The 18,091-nt window shown below is 45.7% G+C and overlaps 2 protein-coding genes across 10 annotated transcripts in view; one reads left to right on the top strand and one right to left on the bottom strand.

The window, feature by feature from the left end:
• The window catches only part of MPP3 (MAGUK p55 scaffold protein 3), an 89,001-nt gene extending 75,251 nt beyond the window's left edge, over positions 1 to 13,750 (top strand). For 5 of the 6 annotated variants that reach the window (XM_083709445.1, XM_083709448.1, XM_083709447.1 and 2 more), the window contains 4 exons: positions 420 to 528; positions 1,655 to 1,777; positions 10,261 to 11,475; positions 11,599 to 13,750. In XM_083709445.1, coding sequence (XP_083565571.1) covers positions 420 to 528; positions 1,655 to 1,777; positions 10,261 to 10,440 — 412 coding nt within the window. In that variant the 3' untranslated portion in view covers positions 10,441 to 11,475; positions 11,599 to 13,750. The remainder of the gene's footprint in view (positions 1 to 419; positions 529 to 1,654; positions 1,778 to 10,260; positions 11,476 to 11,598) is intronic. The other variant, XM_083709446.1, reaches the window with a different exon arrangement.
• Positions 13,751 to 14,477: 727 nt separating this feature from the next.
• Positions 14,478 to 18,091, bottom strand: part of LOC310830129 (ras-related protein Rab-18-like) — a 42,059-nt gene continuing 38,445 nt past the window's right edge. For 3 of the 4 annotated variants that reach the window (XM_083709765.1, XM_083709767.1, XM_083709768.1), the window contains 2 exons: positions 15,927 to 15,979; positions 14,478 to 14,609 (listed from right to left, as the gene is read on the bottom strand). In XM_083709765.1, coding sequence (XP_083565891.1) covers positions 14,546 to 14,609; positions 15,927 to 15,979 — 117 coding nt within the window. In that variant the 3' untranslated portion in view covers positions 14,478 to 14,545. Of the gene's footprint in view, positions 14,610 to 15,440; positions 15,478 to 15,926; positions 15,980 to 18,091 lie in introns of those variants that run through there. The other variant, XM_083709766.1, reaches the window with a different exon arrangement.

Below are 18,091 nucleotides of genomic sequence, written 5' to 3'. Positions count from 1 at the left end.
AATTCCTATAACAACAGAAAACCCTTCCTTCCCATGTCAAGTAAAATACTAAATATTAAACTTCCTCTCTGACATGGTAGGATTTCTTTTTTCATGCTGATAGCCACAACTCTGAAGACTTTCCTGCCCCAGAAATAAGTGTCTAGATAGGATTATCCCCGTTTTGTGAAGCTGGTTGGCTGCATTTCTCTCTGAAATGGATTCAGATTTCTAGCCTTTTATTCTCCTGGTGGTGACACCAGAATGATCAAAAGCAGTAATCCCTTTTAATCACGTTGTCTGCAGCCAACATTTTTTATTTTTTATTGGAGGAAACAGTGTTGTACTGTAATAAGCATATGACACAGTTCTGCTACTTTGAAATCTGAGCTGAATACTTTGAATTCTGCTCCACAACTTAATTCCCTAAATGTTTTCAGGTTTGTAGAACATGGGGAGTATAAAGAGAATCTCTACGGGACAAGCCTGGAGGCAATTCAGTCGGTCATGTCCAGAAATAAAATTTGCCTTGTGGATGTCGTGCCAGAGGTAAACTGTCACGATTATTGGTTTTTTGGTGTGTTTTTTTAGAAAAACCTTATCTTCCAGAATTGTGTTTCAGTTCCACCTTACCTATAGGAACATGGGTTTTACACCAGCTTTTCCTTCATTGCTTGGGTTTCGATGGATCAGTTTCGGTTATAGTCGCCCCATTATATGAAAAAGATTTTTTGAGACCAAATTCCCACTCGGTGGACTGTTTCCCTTACTGGCTAGCAAAATATGTTTGGCCAAATCGAGGCCTCTAGCTGTTGCCATAGAAGCTCCTTAGTATTGGCTGGGGGCATGATCCTTTCTCTTTTAAGAGAGTCTGTAACCCAGGGTGAGCCATTATGGTGCTGTTCAGATGTTTTGGACTACAGCTTCCATCATCCTTGTCCATTGGCCACGCTGGCTGGGGCTGATGGGAGTTGTAGTCCCTCACATTGGGAGGGTCCCTCGTCGGCTAACCCTGCTGTAAGCTGCTCTCCTTAGGATGAGAGCAGACAAACTGGTTTACTGCAGACAAGACAGAGCTGTTGGTGGAGGAGGGAAACAGTGGATTTGTCTGCCCCGGATAGGATCATACTGTCTTTCCAGGGGCAGATAGGCAGTGTGATGCTACACCAAACCCCTAAAACTGCTGATGGGGTCAGTGGCTTCAAAAGAGTGTTTAACTACACAGTGAAAAGGATAAGGCTTCCAGGGCCATTGCAAGCTCCCTCCTTAAGCATAGGGACGCGGGTGGCGCTGTGGGTTAAACCACTGAGCCTCTTGGGCTTGCCGATCAGAAGGTTGGTGGTTTGAATCCCCGCAACGGGGTCAGCTCCCATTGCTCTGTCCCAGCTCCTGCCAACCTAGCAGTTCGAAAGCATGCCAGTGCAAGTAGATAAATAGGTACCTCTGCAGCAGGAAGGTAAACGGTGTTTCCGTCACAGTGTCTTGTTGCACTAGAAGTGGTTTAGTCCTGCTGGCCACATGACCCGGAAAGCTGTGTGTGTGTGTGTGTGTGTGTGTGTGTGTGTGTGTGTTGGGGGGGGTAATACCAGCTCTAGTTTTGTTTTCTTGCTTTAAGTTACTGTGCAGCATTTAGATTGGTGAACGGGATTCTCCCTTTGTATTCCTGCCTGCCTAGGCTGTGACGCACTTGAGGACGGCGGAGTTCAAGCCGTATGTGGTGTTTGTGAAGCCTCTCATCTCAGAAAAGAAAAAGAACGCCCCAGCATCTCTCCTGACTGATGAAATCTTCGTCCCGCTTGTAAGTATTTTGCTTGAAAAGCTAGTTCGCAGAAATGAGCCGCAACATCAAGGCGACTCCAGGTCCACCCCGCTGAAAATGATCACAAAGCAGACTCTACGCCCAGCTGCCCCAAGTGTGGTACTTTGCAATCTGTTACCAGCAGGGATCCCTTTTGCAAGACCATGTAAGAGATCACCTACACCAGGCATGTCCAACAGGTAGATCGTGATCTACTGGTAGATCACTAGACATCTGCGGTAGATCACTGGCTCCCCCCAAAGAAGCTGAACAACTGTGGCTCCCCTAAAAAAAGCTCAATATTTTACCTCTTCCTTGAAAACACATAACAACTTTGACCCGAACCCCCAGAAAGGGGGTAGATCACTGCCAGATTTTAACTCTGTGAGTAGATTGCAGTATCTTGGGAGCTGGCCACCCCTGAACTACACCATGAGTAGGCAAACTAAGGCCCGGGGGCCGGATCCGGCCCAATCACCTTCTAAATCTGGCCCACAGATGGTCCGGCAATCAGTGTGTTTTTACATGAGTAGAACGTGTCCTTTTATTTAAAATGCATCTCTGGGTTATTTGTGGGGCCTGCCTGGTGTTTTTACATGTGTCGAATGTGTGCTTTTATTTAAAATGAATCTCTGGGTTATTTGTGGGGCAGGCATAGGAATTTGTTCATTTTTTTCCTTTTCAAAATATAGTCCGGCCCCCCACAAGGTCTGAGGGACAGTGGACCGGCCCCCTGCTGAAAAAGTTTGCTGACCCCTGAACTACAGCCTTAAGTTCCATTTCAGTTGGGGGTTCAGGCCTGGCTTGGGCACTTGAGATGAATTTGCTTGCTCCGTGTGATGGCTTATGTCAGGAGAGGGAGAGGGGCAGTGTGTCCCTCCTGATTTCCCTTTACAGTGGTGCCTCGCAAGACAAAATTAATTCGTTCCGCAAGTTTTTTCTTCTTGCGAGTTTTTCGTCTTGCGAAGCACGGTTTCCCATAGGAATGCATTGAAAATCAATCAATGCGTTCCTATAGAAACCGCCTTCAGACCAGGTCTGGGGACAGTCTGTCCCCCGACCTCTTCTGAAGGCTGGGGGGGGGCAAGGGCTTTTTTCCCCCACCGCCAGCCTTCAGAAGGCTGTTCTGAAGGCTGGCGGTGGGAAGAAAAGCCCTTCTCCCCACCTCCCACCCTGCAAGCTCCGGGGACAGGAGGGCTACGCTGCCGACCCCCAGCATTTTAAGATCGCCCGGGACAGCGGAGAAGTCTCCGCTGTCCCGGGAAGGCAGGCGGGGGGGAGCAAAGACTTTCGCCCCCCGCCGGCCTTCGGAAGAGGTCCAAGACCTCTTCTGAAGGCCGGCGGTGGGCGAAAGTCTTTGCTCCCCCCTGCCTGCCTTCAAAAGCCGTCGCGATAGCGGAGAAACGCGCTGCGCTTCTCCGCTATCCCGGGAAGGTATGCGGAGGGGAGCAAAGACTTTTGCCCCCCGCCGGCCTTCAGAAGAGGTCCAGGACCTCTTCTGAAGGCCAACGGGGGGCAAAAGTCTTTGCTCCCGATGGCCAGCATTTTAAAAGCGGTCCCGGATAGCGGGAAAGCCCAGCGCAATTCCCTGCTATCCCGGACCGCTTTTAAAATGCTGGCGGTGGGGTGCAAAGCCTTTCGGCCCCCGCCGGCCTTCCTGGACCTCTTCTGAAGGCCAGAGGGGGGGCGAAAGGCTTTGCTCCCCACCGCCAGCATTTAAAAGAGGTCCCCGGAGATTTCCCTATGGGCTTTCTTCTTGCGAAGCAAGCCCATAGGGAAATTCGTCTTGCGAAGCAACTCACAAACGGAAAACCCTGTACATCTCAGCGCTTTCGACACCCTCGACAGGGGCATCCTTACGGGGAGGCTGTCTCAGTCAGGAGTAGTGGGGACTCTTTTTCAGCGATTATGCTGCTACATGGATGGCAATTTGACGATGTTGTTTGGGCCCATGCTAGCGTGCATTACAGCAGAAACTCAACATAAAAAAACGAAGATCATGGCCACTGGTCCCATCACCTCCTGGCAAATAGAAGGGGAAGAAATGGAGGCAGTGAGAGATTTTACTTTCTTGGGCTCTGTGAGTATTTTACTTTCTTGGGCTCCATGATCACTGCAGATGGTGACAGCAGCCATGAAATTAAAAGACCCCTGCTTCTTGGGAGAAAAGCAATGACAAACCTAGACAGCATCTTAAAAAGTAGGGACGTCACCTTGCCAACAAAGGTCCGTATAGTAAAAGCTATGGTTTTCCCAGTAGTGATGTATGGAAGTGAAAGCTGGACCATAAAGAAGGCTGATCGCCGAAGAATTGATGCTTTTGAATTATGGTGCTGGAGGAGACTCTTGAGAGTCCCATGGACTGCAAGAAGATCAAACCTCTCCATTGTGAAGGAAATCAGCCCTGAGTGCTCACTGGAAGGACAGATCGTGAAGCTGAGGCTCCAATACTTTGGCCACCTCATGAGAAGAGAAGACTCCCTGGAAAAGACCCTGATGTTAGGAAAGATGGAGGGCACAAGGAGAAGGGGATGACAGAGGACGAGATGGTTGGATAGTGTTCTGGAAGCTACCAGCATGAGTTTGACCAAACTGCGGGAGGCAGTGGAAGACAGGAGTGCCTGGCGTGCTTTGGTCCATGAGGTCACAAAGAGTCGGACACGACTAAACAACAGCCACCATTACAGCAGAGTTTGAATTTAGCGCCCATGCAATTTAACATCTCTGTGAAACCGCTGAGTGTGGCCATCCTGAGTTTTGGAGCACAATATCATCAATATGTGACGTGGTGAATGAGGGTGGCGCTGTGGTCTAAACCACTGAGCCTAGGGCTTGCCGATCAGAAGGTCTGCGGTTCAAATCCCCGTGAGAGGATGAGCTCCCATTGCTCTGTCCCAGCTCCTTTCCCAAAAAAATCAGAGTCCTTTTTGTTGGCAATAATTCAGACGGAAATTCCCATGTGTCAAAAAAGTTTATTTATGTATGCCACCACTGCAGCCTGTGTTTTGTTAGCCCCAAAATGGAAAATGAGTGAGGTCACAACTAAATAAGAATGGCAACTTAAACTGATGGAATATGCGCAGCTTGCAGATTTAACATATAGAATAAGAGAACAAGAAGAACACGTTTAGGGAAGATTGGAAAACGTTTATTGAATACATGGGGGGAGGAATTGTGTACACTTGAAAACGTTGGCAGCATTCAGATAAATTCAACAGCGTAAGTAAGTTTTGATGGATGTAATAATGGAATACTGAATGGTTTAGTTTATTTAAAATATGCAGGGATTTATGATATGCAAAATGAACCATGGGAAGAGAAGAAGGGAAGTCATTGATATTTTGTTTAAATGAATATTATAAAATGTAAGACAGAAAATTTAATAAAAATTATATATATATATATATATATATATATATATATATATATATATATATGCAGGTTTTGGTGTCCTCGGGTGTCTTCCCGTGTAAAAGTTGGGGTGTCTAGGCGACGTTTCGACGAGGTCTCACTCGTCATCTTCAGGCTGGTGCTTTCGGCTTCTTGTTACTGGAACAGAGCGGGATCTCAATGTTTGAGTTCCTATAAATACTGTAGAGGGGGTGTGGTGTCTAGCCTCCAATGTTCTGGGCAGAGAGGAAGTTCCCAGGCTAGTGTGCCTTTTCTTCTTTTGTTCCTTAATTACTTGAGAGATACCTTGAGTGATTTCTTGAGTGATATCCTGAGTACCACTTAGGTGGGTCATTAGGTGTGGATTAGTTGCTAAAGTCTTTGTGTCTTGACCTCTTGAACTTTGTGAAGAGTTTTCCTGAGAAGATGGCTGTATTGCACTTAGTTGTGCTTTGGCTTGGCTTCGTGTATAGGGGCGAGCTGTGGTTTTGTGGCTTGTGTCAGCCAGATCTGTGTAGGGATTGCAGGGGGGTGCAGCATCCGGAGGTGCCACCATGGATTGGCTACTGGATGGTGCCAGTAATTCATCTGTGGAGAGGGTCTGGGTTTGGGTCTGGTGTGGTTGATTGGTGTTGGCGTTCTGTGTGCCTCTGGATCTGGTGTCAGTTTTTGTGGGGAGGGCTAATTTCCAGATGTCTGGCAAGCGGGATGTGTCGTCACGCTTGTTCATGTTGTGAGGGTGTTTCTCTATCTCGATGGCTTCCATGATTATTCTCTTGTGGTGATGTTCCGTGTTAAAGAGCAATTTGGAATCTGCAAAATTAATTTCGTGTCCTGTTTCTTTCATGTGTTGGAAAAGAGAGGAAGTTTTTTCTTCTTTTTTGACGGCATTCTTGTGTTCTGCGATACGTGCATTTATTCGTCTGTTTGTTTGTCCAATGTACGTGGCTGGGCAGACTTTGCAGGGTATTTCATAGATCCCTTGGTTTTCCAACTGGATTTTATCCTTGGGGTTTCTGAGGATATTGGCTATTTTTTGGTTGGTGCAAAAGGCTGTTTTGATATTGTGTTTATGGAGGATTTTGCTAATTTTATCTGTAGTGCCCTTGATATAAGGAAGGAGGGCCATGCCATTGTTTTCTTCTGTGTCTTGGTTTTTGGGGGGTGTTTCCTTTTGGATTAGCTTCGTAATCCTGTTTTGCTGGTATCCATTGGCAATTAACACATTTGAGAGATTCTGTAACTCAGTTGTCAAGTGGTCTTTGTCAGCCAGGCGTTTGGTTCTGGAGATGAGAGTCTTGGCTACGGAGTTTATTTGTGCAGGGTGGTGGTGTGATTGTGCATGTAAGTAGCGGTTGGTGTGTGTTTTTTTCTGGTAGATAGTGTGTCCTAGGGAGCCATCAGGTTTTTTGTAGATTAGGACGTCAAGGAAGGGAAGTTGGTTGTTGGCTTCTATTTCCATAGTGAATTGTATTTTGGGGTGTAAGTTGTTGAGATGTGTGAGGAAGCTATCCAGTTTTTCCTTCCCGTGTGGCCAAATTACAAAGGTGTCGTCAACATATCTGAGCCAAAGTTTGGGTGACGTGGTGAATGTGGGTGACGTGGTGAATGTTTGGGTGACGTGGTGAAAGACAACAACATAATCATTCTCCCAGCAGACAAAGGTAATGCCACAGTGGTGATGAACACATCGGACTACCAAGCAAAACTATCAAAGCTACTCCAAGATCCTGCCTACAAACCTATAAAAACAGATCCCACCACCTATCTGGAAAAAACCACCAAATCCAAAATAAAAGCCTCTCCTATCAGTGAAGAAATCCAGCTAAGAATCATCCCCAGAGAAAAATCATCCAGATGCCCCAAACTCTACGGCCTCCCCAAGATACACAAAGAAGGAACACCACTCAGACCAATAGTCAGCTCCATAGGCTCACCTCTACAAAATCTCGCTAAATTTCTCGCCAAGCAACTTCAGCCCTATGCAGAATCCATCTCTTCACACGTACCAAACTCCTTCCAGTTCATAGAAACAATAAAGAAGCAAAACCTACATCCTAATGACCTACTTGTGAGCTTCGATGTTGTATCTCTCTTCACACAAGTGCCCATTAATGAAGCCTTGACAGCTATTCAAAACAAATACAATCCCCCCGAATACATCTTGGACCTGACCAACCACTGCCTAACCAACACGTACTTCATCCACAATGGACAAAGATACAAACAGATAGAAGGAGCACCTATGGGATCACCCCTCTCACCGGTCATCGCAAACCTGTACATGGAACACTTTGAAACCAATGCTTTAGACAAGTCAGAACACAAACCCAAACTTTGGCTCAGATATGTTGACGACACCTTTGTAATTTGGCCACACGGGAAGGAAAAACTGGATAGCTTCCTCACACATCTCAACAACTTACACCCCAAAATACAATTCACTATGGAAATAGAAGCCAACAACCAACTTCCCTTCCTTGACGTCCTAATCTACAAAAAACCTGATGGCTCCCTAGGACACACTATCTACCAGAAAAAAACACACACCAACCGCTACTTACATGCACAATCACACCACCACCCTGCACAAATAAACTCCGTAGCCAAGACTCTCATCTCCAGAACCAAACGCCTGGCTGACAAAGACCACTTGACAACTGAGTTACAGAATCTCTCAAATGTGTTAATTGCCAATGGATACCAGCAAAACAGGATTACGAAGCTAATCCAAAAGGAAACACCCCCCAAAAACCAAGACACAGAAGAAAACAATGGCATGGCCCTCCTTCCTTATATCAAGGGCACTACAGATAAAATTAGCAAAATCCTCCATAAACACAATATCAAAACAGCCTTTTGCACCAACCAAAAAATAGCCAATATCCTCAGAAACCCCAAGGATAAAATCCAGTTGGAAAACCAAGGGATCTATGAAATACCCTGCAAAGTCTGCCCAGCCACGTACATTGGACAAACAAACAGACGAATAAATGCACGTATCGCAGAACACAAGAATGCCGTCAAAAAAGAAGAAAAAACTTCCTCTCTTTTCCAACACATGAAAGAAACAGGACACGAAATTAATTTTGCAGATTCCAAATTGCTCTTTAACACGGAACATCACCACAAGAGAATAATCATGGAAGCCATCGAGATAGAGAAACACCCTCACAACATGAACAAGCGTGACGACACATCCCGCTTGCCAGACATCTGGAAATTAGCCCTCCCCACAAAAACTGACACCAGATCCAGAGGCACACAGAACGCCAACACCAATCAACCACACCAGACCCAAACCCAGACCCTCTCCACAGATGAATTACTGACACCATCCAGTAGCCAATCCATGGTGGCACCTCCGGATGCTGCACCCCCCTGCAATCCCTACACAGATCTGGCTGACACAAGCCACAAAACCACAGCTCGCCCCTATACACGAAGCCAAGCCAAAGCACAACTAAGTGCAATACAGCCATCTTCTCAGGAAAACTCTTCACAAAGTTCAAGAGGTCAAGACACAAAGACTTTAGCAACTAATCCACACCTAATGACCCACCTAAGTGGTACTCAGGATATCACTCAAGAAATCACTCAAGGTATCTCTCAAGTAATTAAGGAACAAAAGAAGAAAAGGCACACTAGCCTGGGAACTTCCTCTCTGCCCAGAACATTGGAGGCTAGACACCACACCCCCTCTACAGTATTTATAGGAACTCAAACATTGAGATCCCGCTCTGTTCCAGTAACAAGAAGCCGAAAGCACCAGCCTGAAGATGACGAGTGAGACCTCGTCGAAACGTCGCCTAGACACCCCAACTTTTACACGGGAAGACACCCGAGGACACCAAAACCTGCATTCCTGTACCCGTGAAAATCTACGAAAGCAAATATATATATATATATATATATATATAACTAACAGATAAGACTGAGACACTGTTAGCGATTGGTTCTTCTGTCCAGATTAGTGGAACATATCCTCTTCTGGATGGGTTTACCCTCCACTTGAAGAAGCAGGCGCACAATTTGCACCTAATGCTGCCATTGGAGGCACCGTGAGCAGAAGTACCTTCTACCAGCTTTAGTTGGTAGCCTAGCTGAATAGGGGATAGCCTTGCCTCAATTGACAATGCACTGGTAATCTCCAGGATAGACTACTGCAATGTGTTGTACGTTGGGCTCCCCTTGAAGATTGTTTAGAAGCTGCAGCTCATGTAGGATGTGGTGGCTGGATTGTTAAATGGAACCAGAAGACGTGAGCATGTAGCACGGGTTCTGGCTTAACTGTGTTGCCTACCAGTTTGTTTCTGGGCCCAATTCAGAGTGCTGGCTTTGACTTGTAAAGGCACATACAGCTTTAAGCACAGGATGGAATGAGACAGGTGGAAACAACTATCTCCTGGTAGCAAGCGCAAGGCCGCAGTCATGGCCACCCCCAAAGAATCCTGGGAGCTGTGGTCTATTATTGGTGCTGATAGTTGCTAGGAGACCCTCATTCCCCTCACAAAACTACAGCTCCCAGAATTCCCTGTGAAGATGGAGAGTTGACTGTTAAACCATTCTGGGCATTGTAGTTCTGTGAGGCGAATAGGGAGTCTCCTAACTACTCTCAACACCCATAACAAACTACAATTCCCATGATTCTTTGGGGTGTGTGTGAAACCATGACTGATTAAGTAATAGAACAGTGCTTTGAATTCTTTGGTGCAAAAAGGGACATAGTCTCTTTCCCCCTCACAGGTTTATCTGCAAGTAACAAAACCTGCTTTCTGCGGCAACATGTCTCAACCTGAGGATTTTCTTTCTTGGCTAATGCCTAAGTGGTACTGCACCCCCAGCAGTGTAGCTAGCCAGGGGACGGGGGAGAGGGGTGTTTCACATGGGGGGCATAGTGTGCCACATGGGTCTTTAGGGTGCTACAAGAGTCTGTAGTGCAGCACGGTGGCTGCTTTGAGTTGGGGGTTGGGATTCTGGGCGGCAGGGGAGCTTGTGGCTTCTGGTCGTTTGGGGCACTGGGGGGGGGGATGGTGGAGCTGGTGGGGGTTGCTACGTCGTCTCATGTTGTCCTTTTTGTTTTTGATTTGCAGGATGAGGAGCAGCAAGAAATGCTCAGCTCGGCTGCCTTCATCGAAGAGCAGTACGGCCACCTGATTGACACTGTCCTGGTGAAGGAAGATCTGCAGAGTGCCTGCAGCCAGCTGAAAACCATCCTGGAGAAACTGAACACAGACTCATTCTGGGTGCCAGTCTCTTGGGTCAGGTTGTAGTCTGCTATGCTGTGCCAAAGAAAGAATGAACAAACAAACGAAAGAGAACGAGATATACCTGTTTGATAATGCGCTGTAAATAATGTGGATGATCAAAAGGAGTAGGGGGAAAATGGAACTCTGCTGGAGCAGCCAGTTTGCTTGGGATGAAAACAAAGAGAAACCTTCCTCTGTGTGGGAGCAGATTCTAATGCAATCGGAAAAAACACACGTTGCAATGGAATGGAAAAGCGCCGCAGGATACAATGCAGAGATTTTTGTTTTGTATGCCACTGGACAATAGTCATGTCAGATTCCAGGTGTCTGGACAGAAGCCTTTAGCTTTTGGGAAACTTGCAATTGTGTTTGTTTGTTTGTTTGTTTGTTTGTTTGTTTGCAGTATTTCTAGGTTGTGCTGTAATGAAGATCTTAGGGCTAATCACGACAAAAATAACAATAACAGGATGAACAAAGAAGTATAAATGCAGTGTAAAAAAAAAAAAGGCTCTGTATGTGGTGGTTCCAGGCAAAGACTGCAAAAAATGTTAGGAAGAACACACAAGCTCAGTTTTTCTGTTGATCACTGCAATCCTGGATGGATAAATTCAGTGAAAGAGTTAAGTTCATGTAACGAAATAAGGTACTTTTATTTGTTCATTTATTTACTTCTTAACCAGGCTAGAACTGGGAGAGCTCTTCTTCAGATGGTAAAAGTTGGTGCTTTTTTGTGAAAGGCGAAATCTCCCAGGGCAAATCGGCAAGGCTCTTAATCTCCTGCCTGAAAAACGAACCATGTTATGTAACCTAAATATAGCCCCAACTATAGCTAACTATATTTTGAGCAGTCAAAGACCATCGGGGATTGTTTCTCTCCCTCCTATTGTATTTGCAAGTTGCCCTAAATAATGGACTAAGAAGTGTGTTTGAAGCACGGGAAACTTTCCATCTTTCTAACTGGAAAAACCAACTATTTAGAAATAAAATCCCAAATAAACAAATGGCTAGGGAGGTATATATGCAGGGATGTCCCCAGAATATGGGTTTTCATGCAGCTTTGTGGATTGTATCTGTTTGCTGGCATTGTTTCTTGGAAGAGGGAGTTGTGGGAGTCGTTTATAAGTGTGAGGAGTCAGGAGACTGCCCAGTATGTTTCTTGCTTGTTTTAGTTTCTTCCCTGAGCCCCCCCCCCACTCCAAAAAATCCATGTAGATTTTATATTCCAGTGTAATAATATTTCCATGTGTATTTATTTGTAATAATAATTCCCATAGAGGAAGACTTTCCAGTAGATCTTCCTGGGGCTGTTAATGTGTCTCAACCAAAACCTTTATCGTGAACTTTCCATTCAAAACTAAAGTTCTCAGTATACTTATGATTTAGACCAGTGGTCTTCAATGTTTTCAGACCCAAGGCCCACCAGATGCATTGGGGGGCGGCGGCGGCTATTTCTTTACTATTATTTTTAACTATTTTTTTTAATGGTGGTAGTACTGCTGTCATGACCCACATTAGATCAATCTGTGACCTAGTACAGTCGTACCTTGGATCCCGAACGCCTTGCGAGTCAAACGTTTTGGCTCCCGAATGCCACAAACCTGAAAGTGCATGTTCTGGTTTGAGAACATTCTTTGGAACCCAAATGTCCAACGGGGCTTCTGTGGCTTCCGATTGGCTGCAGGAGCTTCCTGCAGCCAATCGGAAGCTGTGCCTTAGTTTCCAAATTTTGGAAGTTGAATGGACTTCTGGAACGGATTCTGTTCGACTTCCAAGGTACCACTGTAGCGGCTTCTGACCCACAAGTTGAAGGCCAATGATTTAGCCCATCTGTTTCAAAATTGCATTTGGAGGGGTTTTTTTTGGGAAACTTACAAGTGGTTCTTTCTTCAGTGAACCAGTTAACTGTAGCAGACATGCATCCTTGAAAGAGACTTTATCCACCATTGCCAGCCTTCAGTAGGGGATATCGTGGTGTGCTCTATGATACCCATCTCAGTTGATGTGAGCAGATGGTTAAAGACACTGACTTGCATAAATAGAATGTCAACCTTGGAACATAGCCGAAGGTCATGGGAAGGAAGTATGCAGGGGTTCCATGGCAGATGCTCAGGTGACCCTCAGCGGACAAAACAATGCTGAAAATGGTTCCTTGAAGGTAGAGAGCTGGAAAAATCACAGCAGTTTGATTCCTCCTGTATAAATAATCTGCTTTGTGATGTTAAAAGTGGAACAATCCATCATCTCAGCTTGAGTTGGCACACTTGGTAGATGTCATTATTTTTCTATGGCTCACTGTCTGGATGAGAGCTGTGGAGTTTTGTGCTGTACTCTCAGATGTACTCCCCAATTGTTTGTTCCGAATTTCAATCCCTGTTTCTAGTCTGAAGAATGTTTGAAGTATATTCTTTTCCCCACCCCTTCTTCTTCCTTTGGTGTTTGATGTAAATGCTCCTATTCCACCACTAGGTAGATGCTGCTACGTAGCGGAAGTTGCCTTATCAACTTCCTCCTGCATCTTGGCTGCATTCCGCGAAAGCCATCATTTATTTTTCCCCCACGGCGGCTTATTCTGTGAGACCGGGCTGTGCATGTCTTGCGCAAGGAAGCAACCGCCAAAGAACAAAAACTGCATGTGAGGAACCTCTTACTGAGAAAGGGCTGCTCCTGTGGGTGGCATGAGGCATTTTCAGCCCTGCGTGCTTAAATACAAATGATTACTACAGCTACCTGGTGACAGATGATCAAGTAATATTGACAAACGCTCTGTGCTTTCAGTTCTTACCCATGGTGCAATGGGGTGGAAAGGAGAAAGATTTGGTGCATTTTCTCTCAGAACTATCGGTAGAACGGGGAATAACACATTGCCTCAGTTCATTCTGACCTAAGGCAGCCTATGGACACCTAGGAACAATACTTTCCATTTGCAAATAGCTTTAATATGTGCCATTCAGCCATATGCATCTATTTTTTCTTTTCAGAAGTAAGTCTGTTGAGTTATGTTTGGCTTACTCCCAGGTAAGTGTGCTTAGGATTGCGGCCATGGGCAGTTTTGCTGGCTTTTGGCAAGGTTTGGATTGTTTTCTTTTCATGTGTGCTACTTCTCTGAAATAAGCACAATCAGCCATGTTGGCATTGAGCCATCCCTGCTTGTCTCACCTTAATGTCTTCGCCCGCCCCCAATCTGTACAGTGGAACGCAATCCCATCTCTACTCTTGTTTCATTATTTCAATAAGTTTTGTGATAGTATTTGAATTAATCTTCGGCAAAGAAATACTTTCAAATGAGCACTGGTGCCCTGATGTTCTTAATTTAATAAATATATTTATCATGGGAGTGCATTATTCTGTATACTACAGGGGCTGGACTTGCTCATCTCTACATGATCGGATGCAGTGAAGGGAAGAATTGTCAGCTCTGGCTGGTGTGTGGGGGAAAGTTCCTAAGGGAGAGCCAAGTACACAGTGCTTATCTGCTACTAAGCGACCCCTGACCATTAGGTCTAGTCGTAAACGACTCTGGGGTTGCAGAGCTCATCTCGCTTTATTGGCCGAGAGAGCCAGCGTACAGCTTCCGGGTCATGTGGCCAGCATGACTAAGCCACTTCTGGAGAACCAGAACAGCACACGGAAACACCGTTTACCTTCCCGCAGGAGCAGTACCTATTTATCTACTTGCACTTTGACGTGCTTTCGAACTGCTAGGTTGGCAGGAGCAGGGACCGAGCAATGGGAGCTCACCCCGTCATGGGGATTTGAACCGCTAACCTTCTGATCGGCAAGTCCTAGGCTCTGTGGTTTAACCCACAGTGCCACCTGTGTCCCCATCTGCTACTAAACTTCAATCCAAAAGCAAAGAAGGAAGTATGGTATCTCCAAACCACAACATATGGGCAATATCTTCAGCAGCAAGTATTTTGTTGACTGACTGGCTGCTACGATTTGCCTCACAGCAAATACTGACGTGGCTCCAATATTCTTTTTCATGAATTTTGAACAGAACCCTGAGAAGGTGTGTGCCTTGGCGCTGGCAAACTTGGCATAAGGGAAGCAAGGAAGAGACGTTCTTTCCGCGCATCATGTTTAATTCTGAAACCCTAACAAAGAAACCAGCCAGTTGTTGGCGGTGCCATCAACTAGCTGTTGAACTTCGAACAGGCCCAAACGGTTTGCTATTCCTCACAGCGCCTAGTTTCCTGCAACAAATCAGAAGGGGAAATATTAGACAGGGAAGCGTAGCTGTTTCATCAGAGAAAGGTGGGCCCTTTAATGCTTTGTTGTGCTTACGCGGGGCCACAAGTCACCCTGCCAGGGCTCAGCTCCAGAGCCTATTTCTTGTGCCAGGGTTTAACCCTGGCTCCAACAACGAAGGAACAGAGAGAATAGAATCTAATCAAAACAAAGCGAACACAGCTCTGTATACGATGAAAGTATAATATGCACTGAATGTCCCAATGCAATTGGTTTTATGACTCAAAATAATATCCACACAAGGTATTTATGTACAGTCACAAAGAACTTGAATATATATATATATATATATATATATATATATAGGTTTTGGTGTCCTCGGGTGTCTTCCCGTGTAAAAGTTGGGGTGTCTAGGCGACGTTTCGACGAGGCTAGTGTGCTAGCCTGGGAACTTCCTCTCTGCCCAGAACATTGGAGGCTAGACACCACACCCCCTCTACAGTATTTATAGGAACTCAAACATTGAGATCCCGCTCTGTTCCAGTAACAAGAAGCCGAAAGCACCAGCCTGAAGATGACGAGTGAGACCTCGTCGAAACGTCGCCTAGACACCCCAACTTTTACACGGGAAGACACCCGAGGACACCAAAACCTGCATTCCTGTACCCGTGAAAATCTACGAAAGCAAATATATATATATATATATATTCTTGCAAATTGCTATTCAGGATAACTGAGAACAAGAGTTCAATAGTTCAACTATGGAGTAAATCGTCCAGATAAAGACAGTGTACACGAAGGACTCCTGTCGATGAGACGCCTGGGTATGGTCTTCATTTCGTATGTCTTCTTCAAGGCAGTTGAGATATATTGCTAAATGACACACGTCATGCTGTCATTGCATTGTACGTACAAAAAGCCACGAAAGATAATTCAAAAACATCGTAAATATGACAGTGTTACACTTACATGAACGTCAAGTTCATGCTCGTTATAAGGCCAGGTTTTGATCTGCATGGGCGCTGAGCTCTTAGTACAATGCTGACTCAGAGGTTAGTCTGGTAATACATGAAATAGCCTCCAGAGGGTGGAGATTTAAAGGGACCATAGCCTTAAGTCATACTCTGAGCTGTTGTCCAGGGTTTAACCCTGGAGCAAGTTAAGTAAGGGCCCCTCCAGTCTGCTGTCTGGTGCATTCTGCAACATGTTAACACAGTAGTGCATTTGTGGTAGATTTATTCTGCTGTAGCTGTGTGTGTGTTTATGTGTGTACATCCACCCACCCCACCAATAACATGGTCTGGACTGTGCTCCATACTTACTCGTGGTTTGAGATTAGAAAACGAGTGCTGGTCCTCAGATATTTCCTTGAATTCTGCAGGGGTGAAGACAACCAAGGTCACAAACTAGTCAGTGATGCTATTTTGTTTGTTTGAAATTGTTTTTATTTGATTTTACAAATATAAATTCATAACAATACCAAATATGTATCCATATAAAGAGATTTCTCTGAATCTTGAGACTCCCCCCCCCCAGGTCCTATTGTCAACATTTTCAACTGCGTATTATTTCATTGTGATGCTATTTAACCAATGCTGTTGGATCTTCCTGACCTCGAGGCTAAATTGCTGTAGTGCATTCTACGCAGAGGCACAATGCCTCTGTGGCAGTGGAGGCATAGCTGTCAACATTTTCTTTTTTTAAAAGGGAAATTCCCTTATTTTGAATAGGATTCCTTTCAAGAAAAGGGAAAAGTTGAGAGCTATGATGTGGAAGTATAAAATCCAACAGGATTTCGTCAGGAAGTTCCAGGACGTGCGCAGATTGGAAACGAATGCGTATGCCTGCCCTGGAACATTTGCAGGCGTAAACAGTATCGAAAGCAGCACTGGTCACCTGTAACATGCACACAACGAGTGCACAATGGGGGGGGGGAGTTGGGGTATGTGCAATGAAGGAAAGTGTTTAGGGTACAGGCGAATGAGAGCAAAACTCCCTTCTCTTGATCTGTGATGGCAAAGCACCATCGCCTAGTCCCCAGTTTCAGAAGAGGAACAAAGGGGCAGAAACTTTTGTGCTAAGACAAAAGGTTGCAGCTGTGCCATCTGCCTTCTCCTCTGCCTGTGGGAGGCTTGTTGACATCGAGGAGACGCCGCTCGACTTTTCGGGAGAGATTTTAATTCCACCGACAAAAGATATCGGGGAAGGCGGCTTTGCAGAATAATGAGACCAGGGAGGAGGCAGAGGACGCGAAAACGTGACGGTGAGCGACACAAACCCCGCACCCTCTCCCTTCTTGCTAATAACAAGGTTGGAACAGTCGTTTCCCACGCATGAGCTTCGGGGAATGCGCCTCGCTGCTCCCACCCTGTTCCCCAGCTCCAAGATGATCATAACCGGTTACCACATTCTATAACTGCTGGCGGGGAGGGTCGCAAAATTGACTGAGCTGCTACATTTTCTTAAAAATGTAGATATTAAGCAGCCACTGATAAAAGCAAGGAATGCATCAAAGTTCTAGGCTCGCCCTCGAGGCCAGGGTTTCCCAACCTTGGGCCTTCAGCTGTTTTTGGACTACAACTTCCATCATTCATAGCTAGCAGGGCCATGGATGGGCCATCAGGGACGATGGGAGTTGTAGTCCCCAAAACAGCTGGAGCCCCAAGGTTGAGAAACACTGGCCTAGGCAAAGGGTTCTTTCTATGCTTCAAAGGAGATCTCTCTCTCACACAGAGAGAGAATCTGGATATAAGTCACAGTGTTGAGGCAAAGGGGATTAACCCCTTCTGCCTGCACCATTTCTCTGACTTCTAAGCCTCCTCCTCAGTTTTCCCAGTAGTGATGTATGGAAGTGAGAGCTGGACCATAAAGAAGGCTGATCGCCAAAGAATGGATGCTTTTGAATTCTGATGCTGGAGGAGACTCTTGAGAGTCCCATGGACTGCAAGAAGATCAAACCTATCCATTCTGAAGGAAATCAGCCCTGAGTGCTCACTGGAAGGACAGATCATGAAGCTGAGGCTCCAATACTTTGGCCACCTCATGTGAAGAGAAGACACCCTGGAAAAGACCCTGATGTTGGGAAAGATGGAGGGCACAAGGAGAAGGGGAAGACAGAGAACGAGATGGTTGGACAGTGTTCTCAAAGCTACCAGCATGAGTTTGACCAAGCTGCGGGAGGCAGTGGAGGATAGGGGTGCCTGGCATACTCTGGTCCATGGGGTCACGAAGAGTCAGACACGACTAAACAACTAAACAACAACAACAACATCTTGAAATTGGATTGTATTGAAATTGGTTTGGGGAGAAAGGCATCAAAACACAGTATTTCTCAAGAAACTCCAGGATAGATGGGGATTCTGGCGAATGCTGTGTGTCTGCAGCTTTGCAAAACAACTGGAATGTGCACACAGCCTACTGATTTCAGTAGGACTTACTTTCAAGTCCGTCTGCATAGGACTGCTGCCTTAACATGGTATATTTCATT

The sequence above is a fragment of the Podarcis gaigeae genome, assembly GCF_964106915.1.
Source record: "Podarcis gaigeae genome assembly, chromosome: 13".
NCBI lineage: Eukaryota > Metazoa > Chordata > Lepidosauria > Squamata > Lacertidae > Podarcis > Podarcis gaigeae.
The sequence above is the reverse complement of the archived record's forward strand: the minus strand, read 5'-3'. Positions and strand labels throughout refer to the sequence as shown.